Here is a 21,321-nt window from a genome sequence, read left to right as displayed (position 1 = left end):
AGGTACTCAACAAGGTCCAAACAAGTAAGTTCCCCCAAGGAGCGCACCTGTGCACTTTGTAGAGCAGAGATTAATTAACGATCTATGGGCAGAGAGTATTGTAATGGGAGTCCAGAATATTCCACAGGGGAAATCATGGCAAAACGTCAGACCAGCAGCCTCAAACACCATCCATGTTGCAAAGACAAGAGAGGCAGATGCACCAAAGCACCTGATGGCACAGAAACAGGCAGGTGTGGAGATGTCCAACGGCTTTGCCTGTGTGGAAGCCCTCTAACTCACAGCTTGACAATCTTGCTGTGTAGAGAGATGCAGAGCAGACAGCTTCAACATATAAATAGAAGTGTGGTTGCTGGGGAGCCAAGGACAAGTATGTAAGTCCAAGTATACAGGTACCTCACGGGATGGATACAGTTGTTTACTGAGCAACCACTCAAATATTTACTGTTAGAGTGAAGTGGACCTTAAAGTCTCTGGCCCAGATATCCTATAAGACACTTGTCAGCTGTATCAAGAATGGAACATAATACTGTAGCCTACTCTGGGGGCTTCTCTTTCTTCACATGCTTTTTGCAAAGTGTAAAGAGTATCCACAGTCTCTGTGTGTAGTTTGCCAGCGGTTGCTGTTGGGTAAAAGATCCTTGTGAAGCCGGCAAACTGACAGTTCTGCTTTTTGTTGCTGTTGCTTTTGTTCTGTGCTTGCTACCAGCACCTTGCCAGTTGAACTTGCTGATGATTTTGTCTCTCTAGAATTCCCTTTTTTGGTAGAGAAGTGGCTTCAGTTGCTTCTTCCTCCAAACCATCACCCAGCATTCTGAATAGGGGAACAGTCATTAGGATGAGACAAATACATCCACATGCTATCGGCTGTTGAGAGGGTCTGGGGAGTAGATTGCATCGCCCTGTTAGTGGTGTGGAACTCTGTCACACCCATGACCACATACTTCTTCCACACTTTTCTTTTGTCTGGCTTAAGGTCAGGAATTTTGAGGTTGTGGAGTTCTTTGTCCTTACTGTATAGCTTACTGTACATCATGTGAGTGATGCAACCTTCAATCTACAGCTGTTGTTGTGGGGTTTCCCTGTCCAGAGAGTTCACAAATTGATTATTCTGTTGGTGGACATCAGACTCCAGATCACAGTGTGTGGAAGGCACTGGATGGAAATCCTGTTATTGTGGGCAAACAGATACTTGCATGCCTGGGGCCAGCTGCAGGGAAAGCTGAATGGCTGGCAGTGTGGGCATGTGTCCAACCCATCTCCAAGGTCATAGTGTGCATGGTGTGAAACCTGGGCTAATGACATGAGCTACCTGTACAAGAGAACTCTTCATTTTAACCTAAATAGAACTCCCATTTCTTTCCCTTTCAGCCTGATAAATTAATTTCACAGTTAGCTATGCAAAGCTCTTAGGAAATATCTCACAATGAAATTTCACAACTGGCCTCTTCCAACTGCAATTCCTTTAGCTTTGGAGTGGTTTTGGAGTTTCATTCAGTAAGACATTGTGAAATCGACTTTTTTACTTGGAACCAGCCTCTGTGGTGTGATGGTCACTGAAACAAGCATCAAGTCATCTTTTACTGGGTTGGAGCTTTGCTTTTGGAAAGGTTGAATCAGGCTGATCTCTTGTTACAGGATAGGATAGGGAAGCAAAGATCAAGAGTGCCGAGTCAGAGAGTGGTTTCTTCATATGCCTTTTTGCTTTCCAGGTCCATAACGTTCATGGAGCATTCAATGCCTTGGAGGGAGCAGACAAACTCAGCTCAAATCGTATGTATTCTTGGTGATTACAGGTCTTAGCCACTTTCTTCAGACAGGAAAACAGGCCCATTCAGGCAACACTGGTGTATCCAGAAGTCTCTGATTTGCCTCTTTAACTAAAATGATCCAGACATTGCTGACTGCCATTTCCATTTTCTCCAGTACCATAGAGAAGGCTGGGCCCAAAAGGTGCTTTGCAGCCCTTCTGCAGCCTGGACATTGTCTCCAGCCCTGTTATGACTGACTCAGATTTACTGAGGTTTTTTCCCATATCCTATTCCTACAACCATTCTGTGATTCTATGAGCTTCCCTTTGCTGCTGTCACCACCACCAGAACTTTTCCTTGTTCTAGTGTTGCAAGTTAGCTCTTAAACCTTAAATTCTACCCTGTGGTTGGAAGGATAGATGTTTTCATGTGAGCAGCAACACAAAAAGAAATTTCCAGTGCATGCCATAATTCAGCATAGTTTTTCTCCTTCAAGTGCTGAGGCTCCCACAGGGTATCAGTCTTGTCCCCTTCTTGGGACAGAATTTCTGTAGCTGCACCTGAATGTGGGGAGTTCTCTGTGTGTGTTGTTTGTTTTCTCCAGGAGCCAGATGTCATTGTGTTACACTTGTCCAAAGGATCCTGCTGAGAAATCACTTAGAATTCTATTTTCAAACTGTTTAAGCAGACACAAACATGGCACAAGCCAATTAAATAATGAAAAAAAATAAATTAAGCAGCTGTAGGAGAAGGAAGAAGAGAAAGGAAGATAGATGGATACACAAGAAATGAGACTACACAGGTTGTGATGCCTAAGCTTTTTCTGTCAAAAGCAGCTCAGTGGGCTGCAGCTGTAACCTTAACTAGTCCTTGACTTAGCCAGGACAGCTTCATGTGGTGCTGATAAGTCTTATCATTTATGTCTGCAAGTGTTAGGAAGGTTCAAGTGACCCAAACTCATCTCTGTGGGTTATGGTACTGCAGAAGGCTTGGAATGGCAGGCAAGTTCTGGTGTCATCCAGCAGTGAGCAGGTTCTGGTGTCGCCCAACTACCTTACAAAGGTTTGTGCAGTGGACATAGATGTGGGCTTTGAAACTGCCACTTTGTCACAGAGCATGAGCTAAGGGAGGGGGGAGATACCTCTTCTGTGACTGACTTGGTTTAGGTGATTTGCACATTTACTCTGAAACGTTGTGTAGGCTGATTCCTTCCTCTGGGTGTTAACATAGACTTTCTTTGCTTTCCTGACCACAGCTCTTGCATCTCACGACTACATACTGAAGATAGTCCCGACGGTGTACGAAGACATGAGTGGCAAGCAGCGATACTCATACCAATATACTGTAGCAAATAAGGTAAAGCAGCAGGTAGCTCAGAGAAAGCCCCTCATTGCAGCCCAGTGGATGCATAGACGATCTCCAGTCATCCTTCCTCCCTCTTGCTCCTCTGCTCTGCAGCCATGTGCATTTGTTTGTAGGTGAGCAGTAGCCTCTGCTGGGAGAAGGAGGAACTGAAGCTCTTCAGAGTGGGGCTTCCTGATGCTCCTGGTGCTGGCGTTTGCCGGGGTTGGCATTGTGAGGGTTTGTCAGAGCAGGTGGTGGTACTGTTTTAATTCTAGAGAAAGGTTTTCTTACTCCTGGCTTTCTCTATGTCAGTTTAACTGATCTGGATTTCTGGAAATCCTGTGGGAGGTTTTTACGTGGCGCAGGAGCTCTTGTGATTAGTGTCAAGATGCATCTGGATGGAAACTGCAATCCAACTGGACATACAAAACAGCACTTATGTGTGGCTTTATTAACAAAACAGTCTCAGCTGTGATGGGTGTATCTCACAAATAAGTTAGCAGAGTTTTTAGCTCTTTACAAATGCTCATTTCAGATACTAAGCCACTGAACCTGCAGCAGCAAATACATAGAGGTTCGCTATTTCACAGAGCCTGCTTCATTATAGTGGATTTAGATGGTTATTTTAACATTATAATTCTTAAATTAATTTACATTAAATGTGAAGATACTTGTCTTTTAATCATACAATGTATTGCACTTTAAAAAACAAACAAAATAAAACAAAACAACAACAAAAAAAAAAAAAAAAAAAAAAAAAAAACAAAAAACCAAACCCTTTACTTTTTAAGGTAAAAAAGGCTCTTTCAGTTTAAAATGATTTGCCAGTCAGGTCCTAAATGAAAGTCTGGAATCAGTTTATGTATCTAATTACTGCTAGTTTGCTCTTACTGCAAATCAAGCATGCACTCTTACAGATCAGTTCTCAGATTAATGTTCCTGTAGCAACTTTTGGCTTTGCTTGTACAGTGCGTCCCAGGGATGTGGATGTCACCCTCTCTTCGGATGACAATGTATTTGTGCTGCCTAATGTCACAACTGTTGTTCTGATAAGACTCCTGCAACACAAGTTCTGAAAGTAATTTGGAAAAGAGACAGCGGGAGCTTTTGACACTTCTGTGAGCCTGGCTGCAGATCGGGGCCTTGGGCCAAGGCTGACTCATTAGGGCAGGATTGCTGGTGGGGAAAAGGGGAGAGGAAGGAAAGAATGAGATCGGTTCTAGCAAAACTGAAGTGCAGAGGAACAGTGCTGCCCCTGCCTTTTCTTCCCTTTAAAGATAAAAATGGTGTTACTGGTGCCTTAGTCCTTGATGCCTGTACTGATTGGTGGGAGACAGGAATTGGAAGCCATAGTCAGGCAGAGATTGAGAGGTAGGAAGGAAAGTCTTAAGTGTTGACTCTCTGTCTCTGTTTCCCTTTCACCTCCCTAGACCCTGTCTTTCCTCACTTCCCCAGACAGCTGCTGTCCCAGAATACACTGCAGAACCGCTACAGTGAGAGACCTGAAAATATTACACCTAGGGAGTTCAGCTGCAGTCCACTTCTCTTGTCATCCATGGGAAAAAAAAACAAATAGAGGGAAATTGGGGGTTTATGAGAGATTGATGAAGGAGACGGGTGCTGTTGCACTAGCGCCCTCTGAGCTCACAGAGAGTAAATTCTCTTTTTTATAGCATGCTCATCTGTGTCTGTTGTTTGTCCTTTCTTCATCTTTCTGAAGTATTTGAGGTTGTCTCTGTGTGAAGGAGGATTAAAACAGAAGAGGTCATCTGCTTTGGCAGGCGTGTCACAGGGCTGGAGAAGGGAAGAGCAGCTGGGTAAAGAGGCCGCGTGTGTGCCGGTGCTGATGGCTCCCATTGGGTTGCTGAGTCTCCAGCCTTATTTTCTTCAGTCTGTCAGGATAAATGTCCTGATCCTTGAGACTTGATATATATATATATACTTCCAGTGGGAACACAGACAAGCTGTTAGCTCCAAAAGATGGGGCTTTAGTTACTAAGTTGATGTCAGCATCTCTTCTACACTGGCATTGTGCAGTGTCTTGTTGGGGTGTTGTCCTGGGGTGGATCGATTACGCTGTGCCTGTTATTAAAGAAATGGATTAAAGGAGATTATCACTGGTAATCTGTAAATGTCTCTCCCAAACCAGTTTGGAATATTTTTTGAACCTTTGCCAGTATTTTTATGTATACAATTTCGTTTTGGCTTTCAGCATGATTTTTAAACACGGTTGAAACGTGGCTCTACGTGATTGATGCTGAGTGGGCAAAGCATTCACATTGTTGGTCCCAGTGTGAAGGGGACCTCACAGGCAGGAGCTGCTGCTTGCTGCCCTGAGTGCATGGGCAAGAAGGGATCTCAGGTTCTTGCAAACTAAATTCTGTTTGTTTGATGAATATCCCAGTATACAATTTACATACTGCCAATACAGAAACTTCACCTGTAACCTTCTGCTCATACTTAGAGCAGATCTCAGGTAGATAAATCAATGACAGCCTTTCTGTTCACTTGTATAACTTCAAAAGAAGGTGCAAGTAAGCACCATCACTCTGTTTCTAGCTTTATCAGACTGCAAAGAACTTATTTACCTGTTTGATAAGGATGGGGAGCAGGGAGTGAGCAGTCAAACAGGAATTAACTGTTGCTTCTTTCAGTCCAATCTTTAGTACAAAACAGGGGAGTAAGGCACAGATCCACAGAAGCAGTTTTATTACAGACACTATCTGGAATGAGGTTGCTCATGTTTCCTTCCATTTCCTCCCCTCTTTCTTTTCTAGGAGTACGTTGCCTACAGTCACACTGGCCGCATTATCCCAGCCATCTGGTTTCGTTACGACTTGAGCCCCATCACAGTGAAATACACAGAGAGGCGACAACCTTTGTACAGGTTTATCACATCGGTGAGTTACTCTAAAGCTCTAATTCTCCCTCCTGCCTACCTTTCATTTCTCTTCCAAGCCTTTCTTGTCCAGGAGAATTGAGTTTCCGTTTCAGAGCATTGTGACATGATTGAAATAAAGCAGCACATCACCGCAATTGTACTGAAGTATAAATGAGGTAACTGGTAAGCCCTGTGCTCTGACAATTTGATTTTAATAGCTGGGCACAAGAAGAAAGAAAATTATCCTATTCTGAAAGTGCCAAACTCCATCTAGGCAGGATGGGCACTATTGCAGTATGTCAGAAATTGGGAAGTAAAGCCAAGGTGCTGTGCAGTAAAGCATGCTGCAGTAAATCGTCACGCTAATGATGATATCTAACTTGCAGAGAATGCAGGGCAGTTGTTTTATCAGTGCTTCTGCTTGGCTTAATTATGGGTATGCCAGTTCTAGGCATTTACTTCTGGGTAGAAGTGAAGTAGAGCTGCATTATCAAATGCCAGAGGTGTTTTCCTGACGAGTTACGTTTTGGTCTATCCAGATAACATCCTGCAGTACTGATCTCAGCATGTATAACAGAGCTGCACTGTCCAAACTGCTAGATAGGCAAAGAGCTATTTAAAGATCTTCCAGAACTTAAAAAAAATGTGTCCTGAGGGAGTTGGCTTAAAATTTAAGCTGCAGTCTGCTCTGCCAGTGAGGCATAGTAGAATGTGAAGTAGTTGATAAATTGGCTGGAATTAAGACCTTGGATTTTGATGTTTAAACTGTTTGAATATTTTAATTGGGAGCAACATAAACAATGTGGCTGTGTTGCACTTAAAGATTTTGATTTTGCAGCTTCTGATAAACACCAAGTTCCCTTCACTTAAGATCAGAAATGCATGTGACCTCTAGGATACACAAATACCAAGAGAAAGGGGCTTGGAGCAAAATCTAAATGTCGTGGTTGAAAGACCTTCCATTCTTACCACGTCTGTTTGGTTTCAAAACATAGTCCTAAAAAAGGCCAAACATCAGTATTTTGTGACTTGGCATCTCATACTGCCTCTACTCCTTCCCTAACAACATGTGCTCAGGTTTCTTACATGTGTTGTTGGGAGTGAGGGTGTTGGAGGTGTTTTTAACAGGAAACAGTGTTTGGAAATGATTGATAGCTGGCATTGCTCTTTGTCGTGTCTGTTGCTAGCATTGATTTACTGTCAGTATGTCATTCTATGCATATAAATAACATCTTTGTTGAATTTCATACTGTCAGAGTTGCTTTAAGCAGTCCACAGGAGAGACTTTCCTCACTGGTGGCCACAGTGACCTTTCGGATTTGCCATGGCCCCAGCTAGAATTTTGCCCCATCCTGTCAGTGAAGTTAGCCAAGTGCTGCTGGCTGCCAGACTGCTGAAGAAGGGGTTTGGAATCGATTTTTGTCTGCTTGGCTCAGTCTTATAAATGGCTGTGGTCTGAAGCAGCTCCCTTGGGGCCACTGCAGGTGAACGTCCTTGCTGTGGAGACGTGCAGATGATGCTGCTGTCTGCAGTAGCTGCTGTGTGGTGCGTCAGACAGGTGTGCCAGACCCTTTTCAAGCTTGTCTACTGAAAGGCAGATCCTTGTTACAGATGCTGTACCACGGCTGTTGGTTGGGACCATCGAGCCTGGGTACAGACAACCTGCTCTTGCTCTCATTGAGGCTACGAATGTTTTACAGTGGGGCAGCTGTGGCTCTGTGTGTGCTGCACTGAAAGCTTTACAGCGTTCAAGGTGGCATTGAAAAGGTTGGAGGAGGAGCACAGTGCTGCAGGGGGTCAAAACACCTTTTGTCCTAGGTTTCCTTGCCCTGTTTTGATGACATGATTTGTTCCGTTGTCCTTTCCACTGCTTTAGCCCCTTCCTGTGTCTCCAGTGTGGCCTTTTGCATCACAGTTGCTCTGGAGACCAGTTAGGGATAATCAGCACTGGGCTGAGGTCCAGACAGAGATTGTGCTGGGGCATCTGGAGTCGTTGCTGAATGGGGCTGGCCATGGAAAACATCAGCTTTCTCTGAGCAGCAGCTGCTTAATTTAAGAGCCACCAGAGGGGCTGTAGGGTAGGGGGAGGATCCCCTGTGCATCCTTTTAGTGACCACATTGCTTACTAGGGCACCCATGTGGCTTGCACTAAAGTGAAACATGTCCTGGGGATGAAGGAGGATCCTGTGGGCTTGAAAGAAACTTTAGCAGAATTAGGGATGTAGCACAGTGTGTGGCTGCATGGAAACGGTGCTGATGTGGAGGGAAGGATATGCTATGGAGGCATGGTCTCAAGTGGAGTGATCAGATGAGAGAGGAGTGTTAACAGGCTGAGAGCCAAAGGAATCTCACTCTGCTGCTGGGAAGGTTATCTGATGCTCTTTGTTAGTAATGAGTTTGCCCAAAAAAAACCCTCAATGACATTGAGAGCAGCATTACACCACTGCAACAGTGTTCCCAGTTTTTCTTTGTTGCCATCAGACCTGCTCTAGCTCATGTCTGCTCCTTGGGTTTGTGGGGGATGAAGAATTATCCTCATTTTCTGTGCAGTGTAAAAAGTGTTTCCCTTGCAGGACTTGACTTTGCATGTCATGCTTCAAAACATTTAGAAAATAAGATTTTGTATTGCTTGTTGGTCAGCACTGTCACTATGCTGCAAATTTGCCCTGGATCCTGGGGTTAACCACAGACACCCAGCACAGTGTTAAACACAGTTGGTTTTCCTGTTAAACCATTTTGCTTAAAATCAAGGCATCTCCCTATAAAGAGAAGCCATTCCTGGCCTCATGGTTTGGGTTGTGGAGCAAGGGGGAAAGTTTCACTGCTGAAAATTTACGAGTTCCTGTAAGTGGCCAAACTGAAAGGTTTTATCATGAGGTCAGTCTAGGGGCTGGAGCAGAGAGCAGGCAGAAAACAAGCCAAAGTTCTGGTGAAGCATCCAAAATAAATAAATAAAAAAAGAATAGAAATTCTTTTCCTGATATGAGAGGACTTGTTTTGCACTATGGGTGTGAAAAAAACTAAACTGGGGATAATGGGGGAGGGGGAAAGTCAGGCTTGGGACCTGTTACCGACAGGTATCAGGTGTCCTGTGGCATCTTTAAGACCAAGACAGTGTTGTTCTAGAAGATGTGCTGCAGGTCAGCCAGAAATCTCTGGGTGGGATGCTGCAGCTTACCTTACTAGGAATTACCTGGAGGTCCCACTGGTCCCTTCTGTCCTGAAGATAAATGTTTTGATTTTACGATGTCCCAGAAGTCCCCAGTCGCGTATCTGACACCTGCCTTCCTGTCGTCTTGCTGGCAGCCTCACCTCCTCCTACACATGCACTCGTGTTTCCTTTAGACTTCAGCCTGAGTCCCAGCCACTATCCTGTTCAAAGCCTTTGTCTGTACCCCACGTTGTGTCTCTCCCACTGATGGAATTACTACATTTCTACATTTCTTTCCCTTCCTCCTTTAACACCACGGCCTGAGTCAAACTGTAACCTCATTTCCAGGGTAAAACTCCATTAAATATAAATGAGTGCAAGATGCCTGACTTCCTCCAGTGCTGCTAAGGAGCACTCCCTCCATACGTACTCGGGCTGTGATGACATAGAAACACGGTGGTGCAGCTTCAGTGCTGACCTAGAGACCAACCCCGGCGCTGCTTTTTTGTGTCGCGAGGAAGCGGGAGGGTTGTGTGCGTGCTGGGAGGCAGGCTCCCAGCACATGCCAGGTGTGTGTGACTCAGACACCCAGCAGCACACAGCTCTGCAGATGAATATACCTCTTTTTTTTTTTTTCCTCCTCCCCACCCCCTTGCACTGAAATCAGATTTTCCTACCATATGATGCAAAACCTTAGCATCGGGGCCTTGCTCTGTTGTTTGCGGTGTAACGTCTCCCATCAGCTGAGCTGCTCTGGGCTGAAATAATCCGACTCCCTTGCAGTCATTTTCCTTGGAAAGTCACCCTGCGTCATGCTCTGAGGGGCAGCAAGGAGGGGGGGTGCAGGGTAGGAGCTGGACTTGACCCCTGAAAATACTGACTTGGCCTCAGGCTGGTGCCCTCCTTTCTGAAGCCTTTACCTGCTGGAATGGCACCTGTCCTGCAAACACTGAGTCTCTGCAGCTCCAGGGAACACAAATACCCTGGTTATAAATACGCAGGGAAATGAGCACTTTATTTCTTGCTGCCCTCGCTCACCATTAATGAACTGTTTGTTCTGCTGCCATTGCTAACTCCCTGCTGAGCTGAACGCTGCTGCTCTTAATGTTACTCTTTTGTCTGTAACTTTGCCCGTGGGGTGTCGTGTTGTGTGGGATAGGAGACATGGCATGGTACATTTAGTGTGGCACCGGTTCCCTTCTGTGCCAGTAGTTTTGCATTTTCCTAATCCCCTGCTACCTTGGCTTACTGATTTTGGGTTCCTCTCTCTCTCTTCTTGGCTTCCAGCTCACGGCAAAATCCCCCTTTCCCTAGTCAGGCCCTTCTCGTAAGATAAAGTCTGTATCATGTCTCCTTCTCACTGACCCAGTGTCTCTTACTCTCAGAGCCACCTAATCCTACACAATGTAAAAGACTGAATTAACAGAGCATCACAGTTATAAAGTCAAAAAATGTGGGAGTTAGGAAATGCCAGGTCATGTGTAATTATAACTTGGCTGTTAAACGTTATTAGGTTGCACTATTGTGTGTCATACTTTCCATGTGAACCCTGCCTTGTTCAGCACACAGGATGGGGTGGCACCCTCCTCTTCCCATCCCACGGTGTGTGAGTGCTGCCGTGTTGCTAGCAGGTGGTTTGTATTAACCCAGTCCTGAGTACAAGGCTCGTGTTTCCACAAGGCCTTGAAACAGCTATTGTCATGGGACTGAACCCTTCAGATGTCTTTTCCCTCACAGTTTCCCTGGGAGGCAAGTTTGGCATTTGCCCCCCTTGCATAGATAAGGGAATTGAAGCAATGTGTTGCCACATCCATAACTGGTGCCCCCTGAGTTCGGATGCTCCAAGCCAAGGCACCTTTGGTTTGACATGTCAGAATACTTCTGCAGTTTTCTAGCACTTGAGAACTGAAGTAAGCTGTTCTGCTCAGCAGGAGAGCAATTCTTTTCCCTAACACTGTTCTTGAAAACAACTGCTATTTAAATAACTACCTGAGACATCTTGCATATGGAAACCTTTGGCCCACGAAGAGTTAAGTTGGCAGTGCTTGTGTAAGCAGCCCGTGTAATGGAAAGTGTAGGTGTCGCTGGTAGCCAGGAGGTTTCTCTGTTAGTCACTGTCCTTCACATGCTGTTTAAGTGTCCTTTGCCTGTTTGCAAAGGCTGTATCTTGTGAAATAGGGAGAAGACCACAAGGTCGTGGTATTTATCATAGAAAACAGTAGTTGGAAGATATGAGCAACTCGGAGCTTCTAGAAAGCTTTCTGAGGTGGAGTTTAGCCCAGAAAGGAACAGTGCTCATGCCGTAGGCTCTTAGGAGCTGGGATTTAACGTTGGCTCAGGCTACGATGAGTTCAGGATAGCACTAAGTTATTCCACTGGAAGGAATGGTTTTCCTGAATGACTGTCATGTAATTACGTCCCCAGTGCTGTTACCCAGTTCTTAGCTGTGCTTCCAGAAAATACCCTCGCAGCAGGCAGTAAAGTCCTTCCCCCCAGTTTCAAGCTGCGTAAATCTTTCCCTCAGGACTGACAAACCTGTTTCCTCTCTCTGTCCGTTTCAGATATGTGCCATCATTGGAGGAACGTTCACTGTGGCTGGGATCCTCGACTCCTGCATTTTCACAGCATCAGAGGCCTGGAAGAAGATCCAGCTGGGGAAAATGCAGTAGCGGTGAAACTCTTCCTTAGTCTCCAAGGACAGGAGCAAAGATTGAGAAATCTACCACTACCTGTTTTTGTCTTTATTTTCTATTTGATCGAATCAGTAAGTTTTTCTCTAATCAGGCTGTTCAGTGAAGACATCTTCAACAAATCAAAGAAATCTCCATGCATTTCAGAGCTCTGAGAGTGAAAGATCAATGGAATCAGGGCGTGGATTTCGATACTCTCCCCCCCCAGAAAGAGAGGTTGAAATGCCATGTATGAAATACACTGTCACATCTAAGTCAGGCTGACAGTCTGTTCTCTGGGAGGTTCCTATGGCAGTGTACAAACTAGGTCGTAGATTGAGAAGAGTTGAGCTGTCTTGTGGCACTTTTTGGGATTCTGTTGGATTTGCATGATTAGACAATCGACTTTTGTATAAGGCAAAATTATACATTAGGAAGAAATTCCATCCGTGGTGCCAAAAAGGTGATGTATCTGTTGGTGAGGAATGGAAAGTGTTAGTCCCCATAGCAAACTTTAGAGACAGAGGGCAGAAATAACATCAGGAAATGTTTTGTACTTTTATTGAAAGCTCTTTTGTTCAGATATGACCTTTCTAATGAAACGAGCAAACAAGAAGAGGAGGAAGCCTTCCCCCAGATACCTTTTCCTGGGTAATCCGTGATCCAGGCAGTGGAGGGCCTTTCTTTTACTCTGGGTGTAAAAGTGGTTTCATTTCTTCCCAGAAACTGAATATCCAGTCTTGTGTTTACAGGTGGCATGAAGTAAAAACCAAACTGAGCAACACAGTTCTATGTGGCCTTTGCTTTGAAAGGGAATAGTTGTCTTACAGCGTTAACTTTTATTCTTTCTTACGTTTTTTAAACACAGACCACCCAACAGTCTGGATTCTGCACTTCTGCTTTATTATTATTATTGTTGTTGTTGTTATTTTGAAAAGGGGTTGTATATTCTCTGTGTTTGGAACAAGGGTGCAGTCTTCTGGGTGGGTGATGAGCACAGCTTACTGTCTTGCTTTGTGTGTGTATATCGAGTACACCTGTCAAACACGGGAAGTCTGTCTTTTCAGGGTTTGTTTGAGGTGCCTCCCTCTTCCTTTAAAATCCAGCCCAGCATCTCTCCTGAGCCCTGGGCTGACACTGTTCACCCACAGGTACACCAGTAGCGGGGCAGGCATTCCCAGAGGTACACCAGTAGTGGGACAGACGTTCCCAGAAGCTGGCCCCTGCCAGGAGTTGTTTTGGTCAATTCCTTAAAATGGTCCCTGAGCTTCCATGCCCATTCATTCAAGCCTTGTCTTCTGAGGCCTCCAGTAGATGGAGGCATGAAGGGGAAACTGCTGCCAGGTGTGGCTTGCATGCAATGGTAAACATGAGGTCACTAAGATTAGACCAGTCCCCACCAGCGCATTTTCCATAGCCTCCCTTTAAATGTTCCTTGAGTAGTAACAGTCTCTGCATGCTTTGTAAATGTCTGAGCTGAGGATATGCAAATTTTAAGTGTTCCAGGATGGATAAAAATCATAAAATAAAATTCTTTAACTCAACCAATGCTGTAACTTCTAAGATAATTCTTGGTTTGTATCTACTGCCCACTGCCCTTTCCTGGAGGCAGAAGTATCCAAACTTTATGCTGTGATACTATGAATTTTTGAATATTCAGTGTTAATGCTAGAGTCAGATGCATTTCAAAAGTATTCCTGATTACATGTCTGTTGAAATTGTCTCATTGCTTTGGAAGTAGGGAAGGTAGCCAGTTTTATCCACACACCAACAAAGAAGAGAAGCCAACCACCCTCCTGCTGCCATCCTCTGCCCCCGTCGTGGCTTTGGACAGATTACAGCATTGGAATTGTTCCTCTGTTCTTATGGACTGATTGCTATTACTTTAGGTGTAAACTGGATTGTGTAACTTCCTGTATCTGTTAATGTATGGATAGATTTTATACTTCTTTTTTTTTTGTTTGTTTCCATTTACAAAAATCAACTTGACAATGAGATGCTTGTCTTCATTTCGGTGTGTGTGTCTGTGTGCCCGCCAGTGGTGCTCGCTGGACGGCGGCAGCTGCCCCTGGGGAAGCTGGGGTTTTTCCATTGCTGCCTGAAGGATTTCCTCTAATCCACTGTGACCAGTTGAAGCTTACAGCAAAAATGTCCTAGTTTCTCCCCTTGAGTTTGTGGAGTCTTTGCTCACAGCTTGTGAAGCCGGTGGGTTACAAGGCTGTGATTTTTGTCATCTTAGCAGTGCATCCTTCTCCTGAGGTGGGCAAGAGAAGGTCGCTGTAGCACAGTGGATGGTGCTGTTAGTTTTCTGAAGCTTCTTCCCTGGTGTAGTTTGTGTAACACAAACAAACAAAGCCGGTTGTAGACTCCTTGTGGGCCCTGGCACGTTATTACAGCCCTTCTCCCCATCCTCTGTCCAAAACGAACACTGCCTTCTGTGCGGTCCAGGCCAGTCCTCTAAACCAGCCCAGTGACATCGTTTAGCTTTTTTTGGAAAGAGCAGATGTGTGCTTCATGCTCCCCTCTGCCCGCTTCCTCTGTCAAAATGGTCACTGCAGCAGCTCCATACATCACTTTTTATTTTCCCTAGATGTGGAAACCAAATTGTACTTCAGTTCTGGCAAAACTCTGCTAAAGAAACATCCTGCACCTTAGTCCTCCAAACCAGATCTAACCCCCTGAGTACTGCCAAGCCAAGGCTGCTTCTGGTCTGCTCTTAAGTTGTGGTGAGCTTGTCGTTCGGGCTGGCTGGGGTCACATCATGATGCTGCACCATGTGTTTACAGAATAATCTGCTCTTCATCTCTTCAAATGTGAAAGGGAGGTAGTGACTGTTACAGCAGCCCTGCCCCATGCACGTGTGTCTCGTTAGATTATGCTTTTCAATCACTTTCTAGAGACAAAATGAGCTTAGTTATGCTTGTAAACATCAATGCAAACAAAGATGATTTCAAGCCATAGTGAGAGGAAAAGCATCAATCATAGGTGCTCATCTGTGTTCACGACTTTGCTCTTTCAGGTCAGTATTTTGGCAGAAGTGTTTGTGGCTTTCCAAGAAAGACATCCCTGTAGGAAGTACAATACCTAGAACTTGTTTAAATTCTGGTTTAAATAAGTCCCACTGAAGCTACACTCCATCATATGGTGAGAACTTGCCATGCAGAATGCTTTGCAACAGTGGAGTTCAGATTTTAGCTCTAGGGAAGGCTGTGCTTAGGTATGTTCTAGGCAGTAGGTGGACTGCTAAAGATTGTTTTTTAAGAAAGAAAATGGAAATGGGGTAAGAAAAAAATTGGAAGATGTGCATTTGTGAATGTTTGCTCAGATGTACCTAATAGTTGCATTCAACTACTGTATAAAAAGTGAAATCTGTAGTGTAGATGGTAATGTCTGTAGTTAATTTCTGAATATTTTGCATTTAAAGTTGCTTTTTGTTTGTGTGATGCACAAGCGGTTCGGGCTGAAAATGACTATGATGAGTATCTGAGCATCTGCTTTAGAAGAGGCATTTGAAGGTTCAGGTGAAGCGTGACAGTCGGGTATTTCTCAACAGTCCTTGGAAGAAGAGAGGGGGAGGGGAGGGCAGGTGTAGTCCTGTGGTGTGTTACAGCGATGTTTAAAGCACAAGTCTTTTGTATTTTTCAGGTGAAGATTAATAAGGAGTTCTGGCATTTCCCTTTTAATTTGCACCCTTCTGTTAATAAATATTAGCCTTTTTTGCTCCATACTTCAAACTGGCGTTTCGATCGGCTTCTTGTTGCACTGCTATTGCAAAATCAATCTAAAAGGGCTTTTTTTCTTTTGTTTTTAGTTCCTATTGCAGTGAACTAAGCGTTATCACACAATGAAATCACTGTGAGCCAGGTCACTGTGTAGAAAGTTACCACGAGGCTCTTTTGTAATCACACTGAGTCACGTCTGGACGGTCAGTGCTTGGTTTTGAACAGCACCAAGTGTCCTGACCTCCCTTTCTGTAAGGAGAGGTGAGTGGACTCTGCTTGGAACTTGCAGGGTTTGGCTTTAGTCACTGTGCCACTTGGTATATAAAATACCCAGGGGCTTGGTGTGTGTCCCCCCTTTAATCTCCTTCCAGCCTTGCTTCACAGAGGATTTAGAAATGAGTTTCTGGAGGTCATTATTAAATAGTACAGGGTTACAACACAGTGAATTTGGGCACTATGTATCTGCACCATATTAAGAAACCAATTGCTTTTAAGTTCTGGTATTGCTTCCTTACGTTGGGGTCTGCTGTGCAACATCTTCATCCCGGCAGAGATGCTGCCAGCATCCAGTTAACCTCCAGTACAGAACCAGGCACAGAACTGTGGGGGTTGGAGGGGACCTCTGGAGATCTTCCAGTCCAACCCCGCTGCTGAAGCAGGTTCCTCAGGTTCCTGCAGGCTGGGACTCAGGTGTCCAGACCCGGCAGGACCGTGCGGAGGTTCTTTACTCTGCATTAAAGTTGAGAAACGAAGAAGAGGAAAGGGCTGGGAAAAGGGGTTTGTCCAGCGCTCTGCCGGCTGCAAACCAAGGGCCCAGAACCTTCTCCAGCCTGTCTTTACGAACCACAGCCCTGCCCAGCGTCCGCGCTGCGCCTCACCCGCTCGGGTGACGCTTCTCCCGCCTTCTGCCATAGGGAATTGCTTGGGAATAAATGGACCCGCGTCCTGAGGGGACACGTGCCCGCCATGCGGGCGCTGCGTGCGGGGACGTTGGTTACGGAGGCGGGGATGCAGGGCCGGCGCCGGAGCGGGTGAAGCCCCGGGAAGCCGGTCCCCGAGCTGGGGCTGGGCTGGGAGCGAAGGAGCTGCTGGTGAACAAGTGGCAGGAGGGGATGCGGGAGGGCGGGTACCGGGTACCGGGTACCGAGACCCCGCGGGCGGCGCCGGCCCCGCCCCGGCCGATGCACCTGTGACCTCCGGCCACCAGGTGGCGCGGGTGAGGGTGCCGTACTGGGCTGTCGGGAGGGCCCGGCGGCCGCGCGAGGAAGCGGAAGTGCGTCGCGTTCCTCTTTCCGGGAGACCGTGAAGGCGGCGGCAGCGGGGTAAGGGTGGCTCGGCCCGGCCGGGCTCCATCCGCCGCCATCCTGCGCGGGCCGGCACCGCGGCCGAGGGGGCGTTCGGGAAAGCGACAGGAAGGGGCTCGGGGCCGCGGGTCCCGCTGGTGCGGCGCTGAGGCGGCGCAGCCCGGGCCCTCCCGGGGCACGGGCAGGGGCTGCCTGGGGAGGGGAGCGGAGCGGGGCCGGCCCGGGCTCGCCGGTCCCGGGGCGGGCTGGCCCCGAGGGTGAAGGCGCTGCCGCTGCTCTGGGTCGGGCAGAGCCGGCGGATGAGCTGGTGCCGCAGCGCGGCTGACCGCAGGGCTGCGGGGCCAGGCCTGCCCCGGAGCTGTGCGCGCTGTGCCGGCGGGACTCGGGTAGAGCTCACGCCGCTTTGGCTTGTTCCATACCGGGTTCGTGGTTACTATAGGCCAGGCAGCGCCCGCTGCTCTGGTTTCCAGCCTGCGCTGGCGTGCCGAGCTGCCCAGGCCAGCGTGCACGGCAGGTGTGAGAGCGCAGGGCCTGAAGGCTGCAGAGTTGAGCACGGCAAAAGTGTTGCTTAATGGCCGTGCCCTTGTCAGTCTGGATGAGTTGTGGTGTGACAGGCAGGCATTTGGCACAGCTGCTGAGGCTTTGGGGAGGGGAGAGGTACCTTGAGTTTACAAATCTGTTACGTACACCAGTCTGGTGTTATGCTTTACTTAAGCATAAGAGCCCTGTTTCTGCAAGCCCAAAACACATGATTGCTTTGTAAATGAAGGCAGGGTATACTATAGTGCACAACTGAGACTAGTCAGTCAGGTGCCCTGATTCCTGAGAGCAGTGACTGCATTGTAAAGAAAGGCCTGATGTGCATGTGTGTAGCACATGCAGCAATCACAGCATCACTGGCAATCCAGGAAGAGGCTTAAACCTTATTTGAAGTCCAGTTTGTAGAGGTATGTGAACTGGGCTTGGGATTAAAAATAGCTAAAGCTGCATTTTTCTGTCCTAGCATACTTTGGACAGGTGGTAACACTCAGTGTGTATAAGCTACAAGCACCTCTTGAACTTCTGTTTTTTCTCCATGCAGCCAAGATGAAGTTCAATCCGTTTGTGACCTCGGACCGCAGCAAGAACCGCAAGCGCCACTTCAATGCACCTTCTCACATCCGAAGGAAAATCATGTCCTCCCCCCTCTCCAAGGAGCTGCGGCAGAAATACAACGTCCGCTCTATGCCCATCCGAAAGGATGACGAAGTCCAGGTAGCTGCCCTGTCTTTTTAAGCTGCATTGGCACACCTGAAGTTCTGTCTGGTTTGTTTTTCGTGCGTAGCCTGTGCAAAAGGGAGGGCTGGGCAAATCCAGAACCGTGTTGGAGGTTCGACGTGAGTCTTACAGAAATAATACAAGTTAATGGGGTCATAGACTTGGCCCCTTGAGTGTTTGTGGAGGTCACATCAGTGAGAAGGAAAATACAAAGGACACAAACATGCTGGCAGTTTCACTGCACTTCAGTTATGTGCACTGGTTGTCACGCTGGCTTAAAGGCTTTTAACAATTAAGTGCAAATCAAAGAATTGTTTCTTTTTTGTGGGCTCTTTGCTAGCAATGATATTTGAAAGACCAGTTTAGAAACTTAATCCCAAGTTAGGTGGGTTTGGTTTTTTTGTTTTAAAATGCAATGATAGGTGAAAACCTGATGAAGAACTGTTGAATTTGACCATTATTATTCTCGTTGAAAAGATACGTAGTTCCTTCACTGGGGTTTACTGCAGGAAGAATGAGGGAAAAGTATATGCTTCTGATCCCCTACACTTTTTGGTTTAGTGACAGCTGACATTGCCCAGTAATTGATGTCTTTGTAGTGTGTAACCCTAACAAGCAGAGTTTAAGGTTTCAACCTGTGCCGGTCTGGTTTTCTGTTTTTTTAAGGGGTGGTTTTGAAATGTGGGACAATGTGCTGCTTGTTCATGTTTAGGTTGTCCGGGGACACTACAAAGGACAGCAGATTGGCAAGGTGGTCCAGGTGTACAGGAAAAAGTACGTCATCTACATTGAACGTGTTCAGCGTGAGAAGGCCAATGGCACAACTGTCCACGTGGGGATCCACCCCAGCAAGGTATGGTGCACGACCTGAGATCTGAAATGCATCAGGACACCTTGTTGGCAACTGAAGACAGTGCTACTGGCACAAGTAGAACCTTGTTACTGCAGATAGAATAGCAGAGTGAGATACCACAGTGTGGGGTGTAATAAAGAAATGATACGGCGTCGCATCGTTAGAGAAGTGACAGTTGAAACAAAAAAATCCTTCATGTTTCTAGGGCTTAGTTGGTGGAGAAGCTGCTACAGACTTTAGGCTCTTGTTAAAATACTTTTTTGAAGACCTTGGTGCTTTTAAAGCACAGAACAGAACATTCAGAACAGTCCTTCACCTGTGCTATGTGGCATTTGCACTGGTTTAGAAATGTTTAGGAGGATGCTCAGAATCGTGATTTGTTCTTGAGGCCATGGTGAACTAAGTTCTTCTGAATCTGGTTTTAGCCTGAAGTGATTTACAGTGTTTAGAGTTTGTGGAAACCAGGCAAAGCCTGTTTAGATCATAACAGGAAAACATTTCAAACTAAACAGAACAACTAGCCAAAACCTGGTCTGAAGCAGATGAAGTGAGTCTGCTTCAGCCTCACCGTGTGGGCATGCATGCATGCTGAAGTGCTGGTAGAAGAAATCCAGTTGTAACAGGTTTTCAGGTCTGAATGTGCACTGTGTTCAGCAGAGGGAGAGCAGAATTACTCCAAAACAACATCATGGCTTGTGTGCAGTAATAACATTTGACGGACAAGGTGACATTGCAGTGGAGCCAGCATGCGTAACGTGTGGTAAATAGCAGCAGAGGAAGCTTGATTTTGTGCTGGTCCTTTGCTTCTGTGACAGTCTCTGCTTGGGAATCAGGCCTTGATAAAGCTTTATGTAAAGATTCTGATTATTAATGCAAAAGGTGCTTGAGAATGTTTTGTTTGTTACAGACTTGCAGTGGGGTGGGTGAACAGTTCCTCTCTTAGGTAGGAACTAGTTACAATTAAGAGAGGCCTAAATGCACACTGGAATGAGGAAGAGTGTGGAGCAAGTCTTTCAGCAACATCAACCCCTGGATTTCTTCGCCAGCTTGAAGGGGCACAGGGAGTGCTGAGGGCTGCCTAGGGGCTGAAAGTCAGAGCTTGGGTTTGCTGCTGCTTTATTAGAAATACCGTTAAGGCTGAGACAGACGATGGTCTGAGCAGTTTACCTGGCAGTGTATCTTTATACAAGTCACTGCAGTGCAGGAGCTTTTACTTCAGCCAGATGCACTGGCTATTCCAGACAGTACAGCAGTGATGTAATGGCCAGCAGCACGGGTTTCCAGCGGCCCAGAATGTAGGTGATAGTGCCCAAAACATGGAGAAATCAAAATGGTGATCCATTGCTTGTCTTTGTGGCAGTGGGATCAGCTATATGCTGTGTTTTACATGTCTTGACGATGTATGTATCCATGTTTGAGCAGCATAATGGAAATCAGATTGAGTTCAGAGTAATATTTTATAATGTAGATAAACAGAAATGTGGCTGCTCTTCAGTTTGTGCAGATGTTTTGGCTGTGCATTGTACCAATTGTCCATATCCTCTGATCCCTGAGTGTACCTGGGAAACTGAAACACGGAGCCAGTTCAGCATCTACATTCCCTTCACACCAGATTAGATCGTCTGTGGGAATACAACCTGGGTGAAGTGGTGCAGCCTGTCAGCAGTGATCTTCCTGGGCAGTGCTGTGTTACAACAGTTGTGTCAGGTACTTCAACACCAAAGAGACACTAAGTTCTTTGTCCTTTCTCTAGGTGGTGATCACCAGGCTAAAACTGGACAAAGACCGCAAGAAGATCCTGGAGCGTAAAGCCAAATCTCGCCAGGTTGGCAAGGAGAAGGGCAAATACAAGGAAGAAACAATTGAAAAGATGCAAGAATAGATGGTTTCCTTTTTGATACCATTAAAGAACTGCTACAATTAAACCTATTGTTATGTCTTCTCCTTTAGGAAGTCCTGATACAGCGTGTCTGGTTGGTGTTTAAATACACTTATTCTCATAGTTTGAGGCTGGCTATGTAAAAAATACTTGCACTAAATTAAAAAGCTTTTTAATTTTTTTTTTCCTTACTTTCAAGAAAACTGAAGACTTTTTTCCCCATGAAGGAATGTTTCATACAATGTTAAAAACAGTAGTGCAGTCCCAAAACCTGCATCTTAAAACCGTGGTACTTGTGTCTCTCCCACTGACATTTAATGCTTGTTTTTAAATGAATTGTTAATTCTGTGCACCCTCAGTGTCTAGTATTTTACCAGGCATGTGGAGCAAGCTGTTTCTGGCCACAAATCTCTTTCTTAATTAATCTTAAATTGTGCTTTTTCAACTGCCTTATGAATTTGTCAGCACAGGACGATACTGGAGAGGTTGTGGCCAAGCCCAGCACTGAAT

General features: G+C 46.0%; 2 protein-coding genes across 2 annotated transcripts in view; both read left to right on the top strand.

The window, feature by feature from the left end:
• Positions 1 to 13,791, top strand: part of ERGIC1 (endoplasmic reticulum-golgi intermediate compartment 1) — a 59,429-nt gene extending 45,638 nt beyond the window's left edge. Inside the window, exons 7-10 of the mRNA XM_084268630.1 lie at positions 1,713 to 1,773; positions 3,007 to 3,107; positions 5,873 to 5,995; positions 11,689 to 13,791. Coding sequence (XP_084124756.1) covers positions 1,713 to 1,773; positions 3,007 to 3,107; positions 5,873 to 5,995; positions 11,689 to 11,796 — 393 coding nt within the window. The 3' untranslated portion in view covers positions 11,797 to 13,791. The remainder of the gene's footprint in view (positions 1 to 1,712; positions 1,774 to 3,006; positions 3,108 to 5,872; positions 5,996 to 11,688) is intronic.
• Positions 13,792 to 16,785: 2,994 nt separating this feature from the next.
• RPL26L1 (ribosomal protein L26 like 1) lies at positions 16,786 to 20,857 on the top strand. The gene is made up of 4 exons (XM_084268781.1): positions 16,786 to 16,840; positions 17,904 to 18,076; positions 18,792 to 18,932; positions 20,686 to 20,857. The coding sequence occupies exons 2-4, from the start codon at positions 17,909 to 17,911 to the stop codon at positions 20,812 to 20,814; spliced, it is 438 nt and encodes a 145-aa protein (XP_084124907.1). The 5' UTR covers positions 16,786 to 16,840; positions 17,904 to 17,908; the 3' UTR covers positions 20,815 to 20,857.
• Positions 20,858 to 21,321: the final 464 nt, after the last annotated feature.

This window comes from Gallinula chloropus (genome assembly GCF_964237585.1).
Source record: "Gallinula chloropus genome assembly, chromosome: 10".
NCBI lineage: Eukaryota > Metazoa > Chordata > Aves > Gruiformes > Rallidae > Gallinula > Gallinula chloropus.
This window is presented reverse-complemented; position numbering and strand designations above follow the sequence as displayed.

Coding starts and splice junctions, on each gene's coding strand:
- RPL26L1 (XM_084268781.1), top strand. CDS start 17,909: ATGAAGTTCAATCCGTTTGTGACCTCGGACCGCAGCAAGAACCGCAAG. Junction 18,077..18,791: donor GAAAGGATGACGAAGTCCAG/GTAGCTGCCCTG, acceptor GTTCATGTTTAG/GTTGTCCGGGGACACTACAA. Junction 18,933..20,685: donor TGGGGATCCACCCCAGCAAG/GTATGGTGCACG, acceptor TCCTTTCTCTAG/GTGGTGATCACCAGGCTAAA.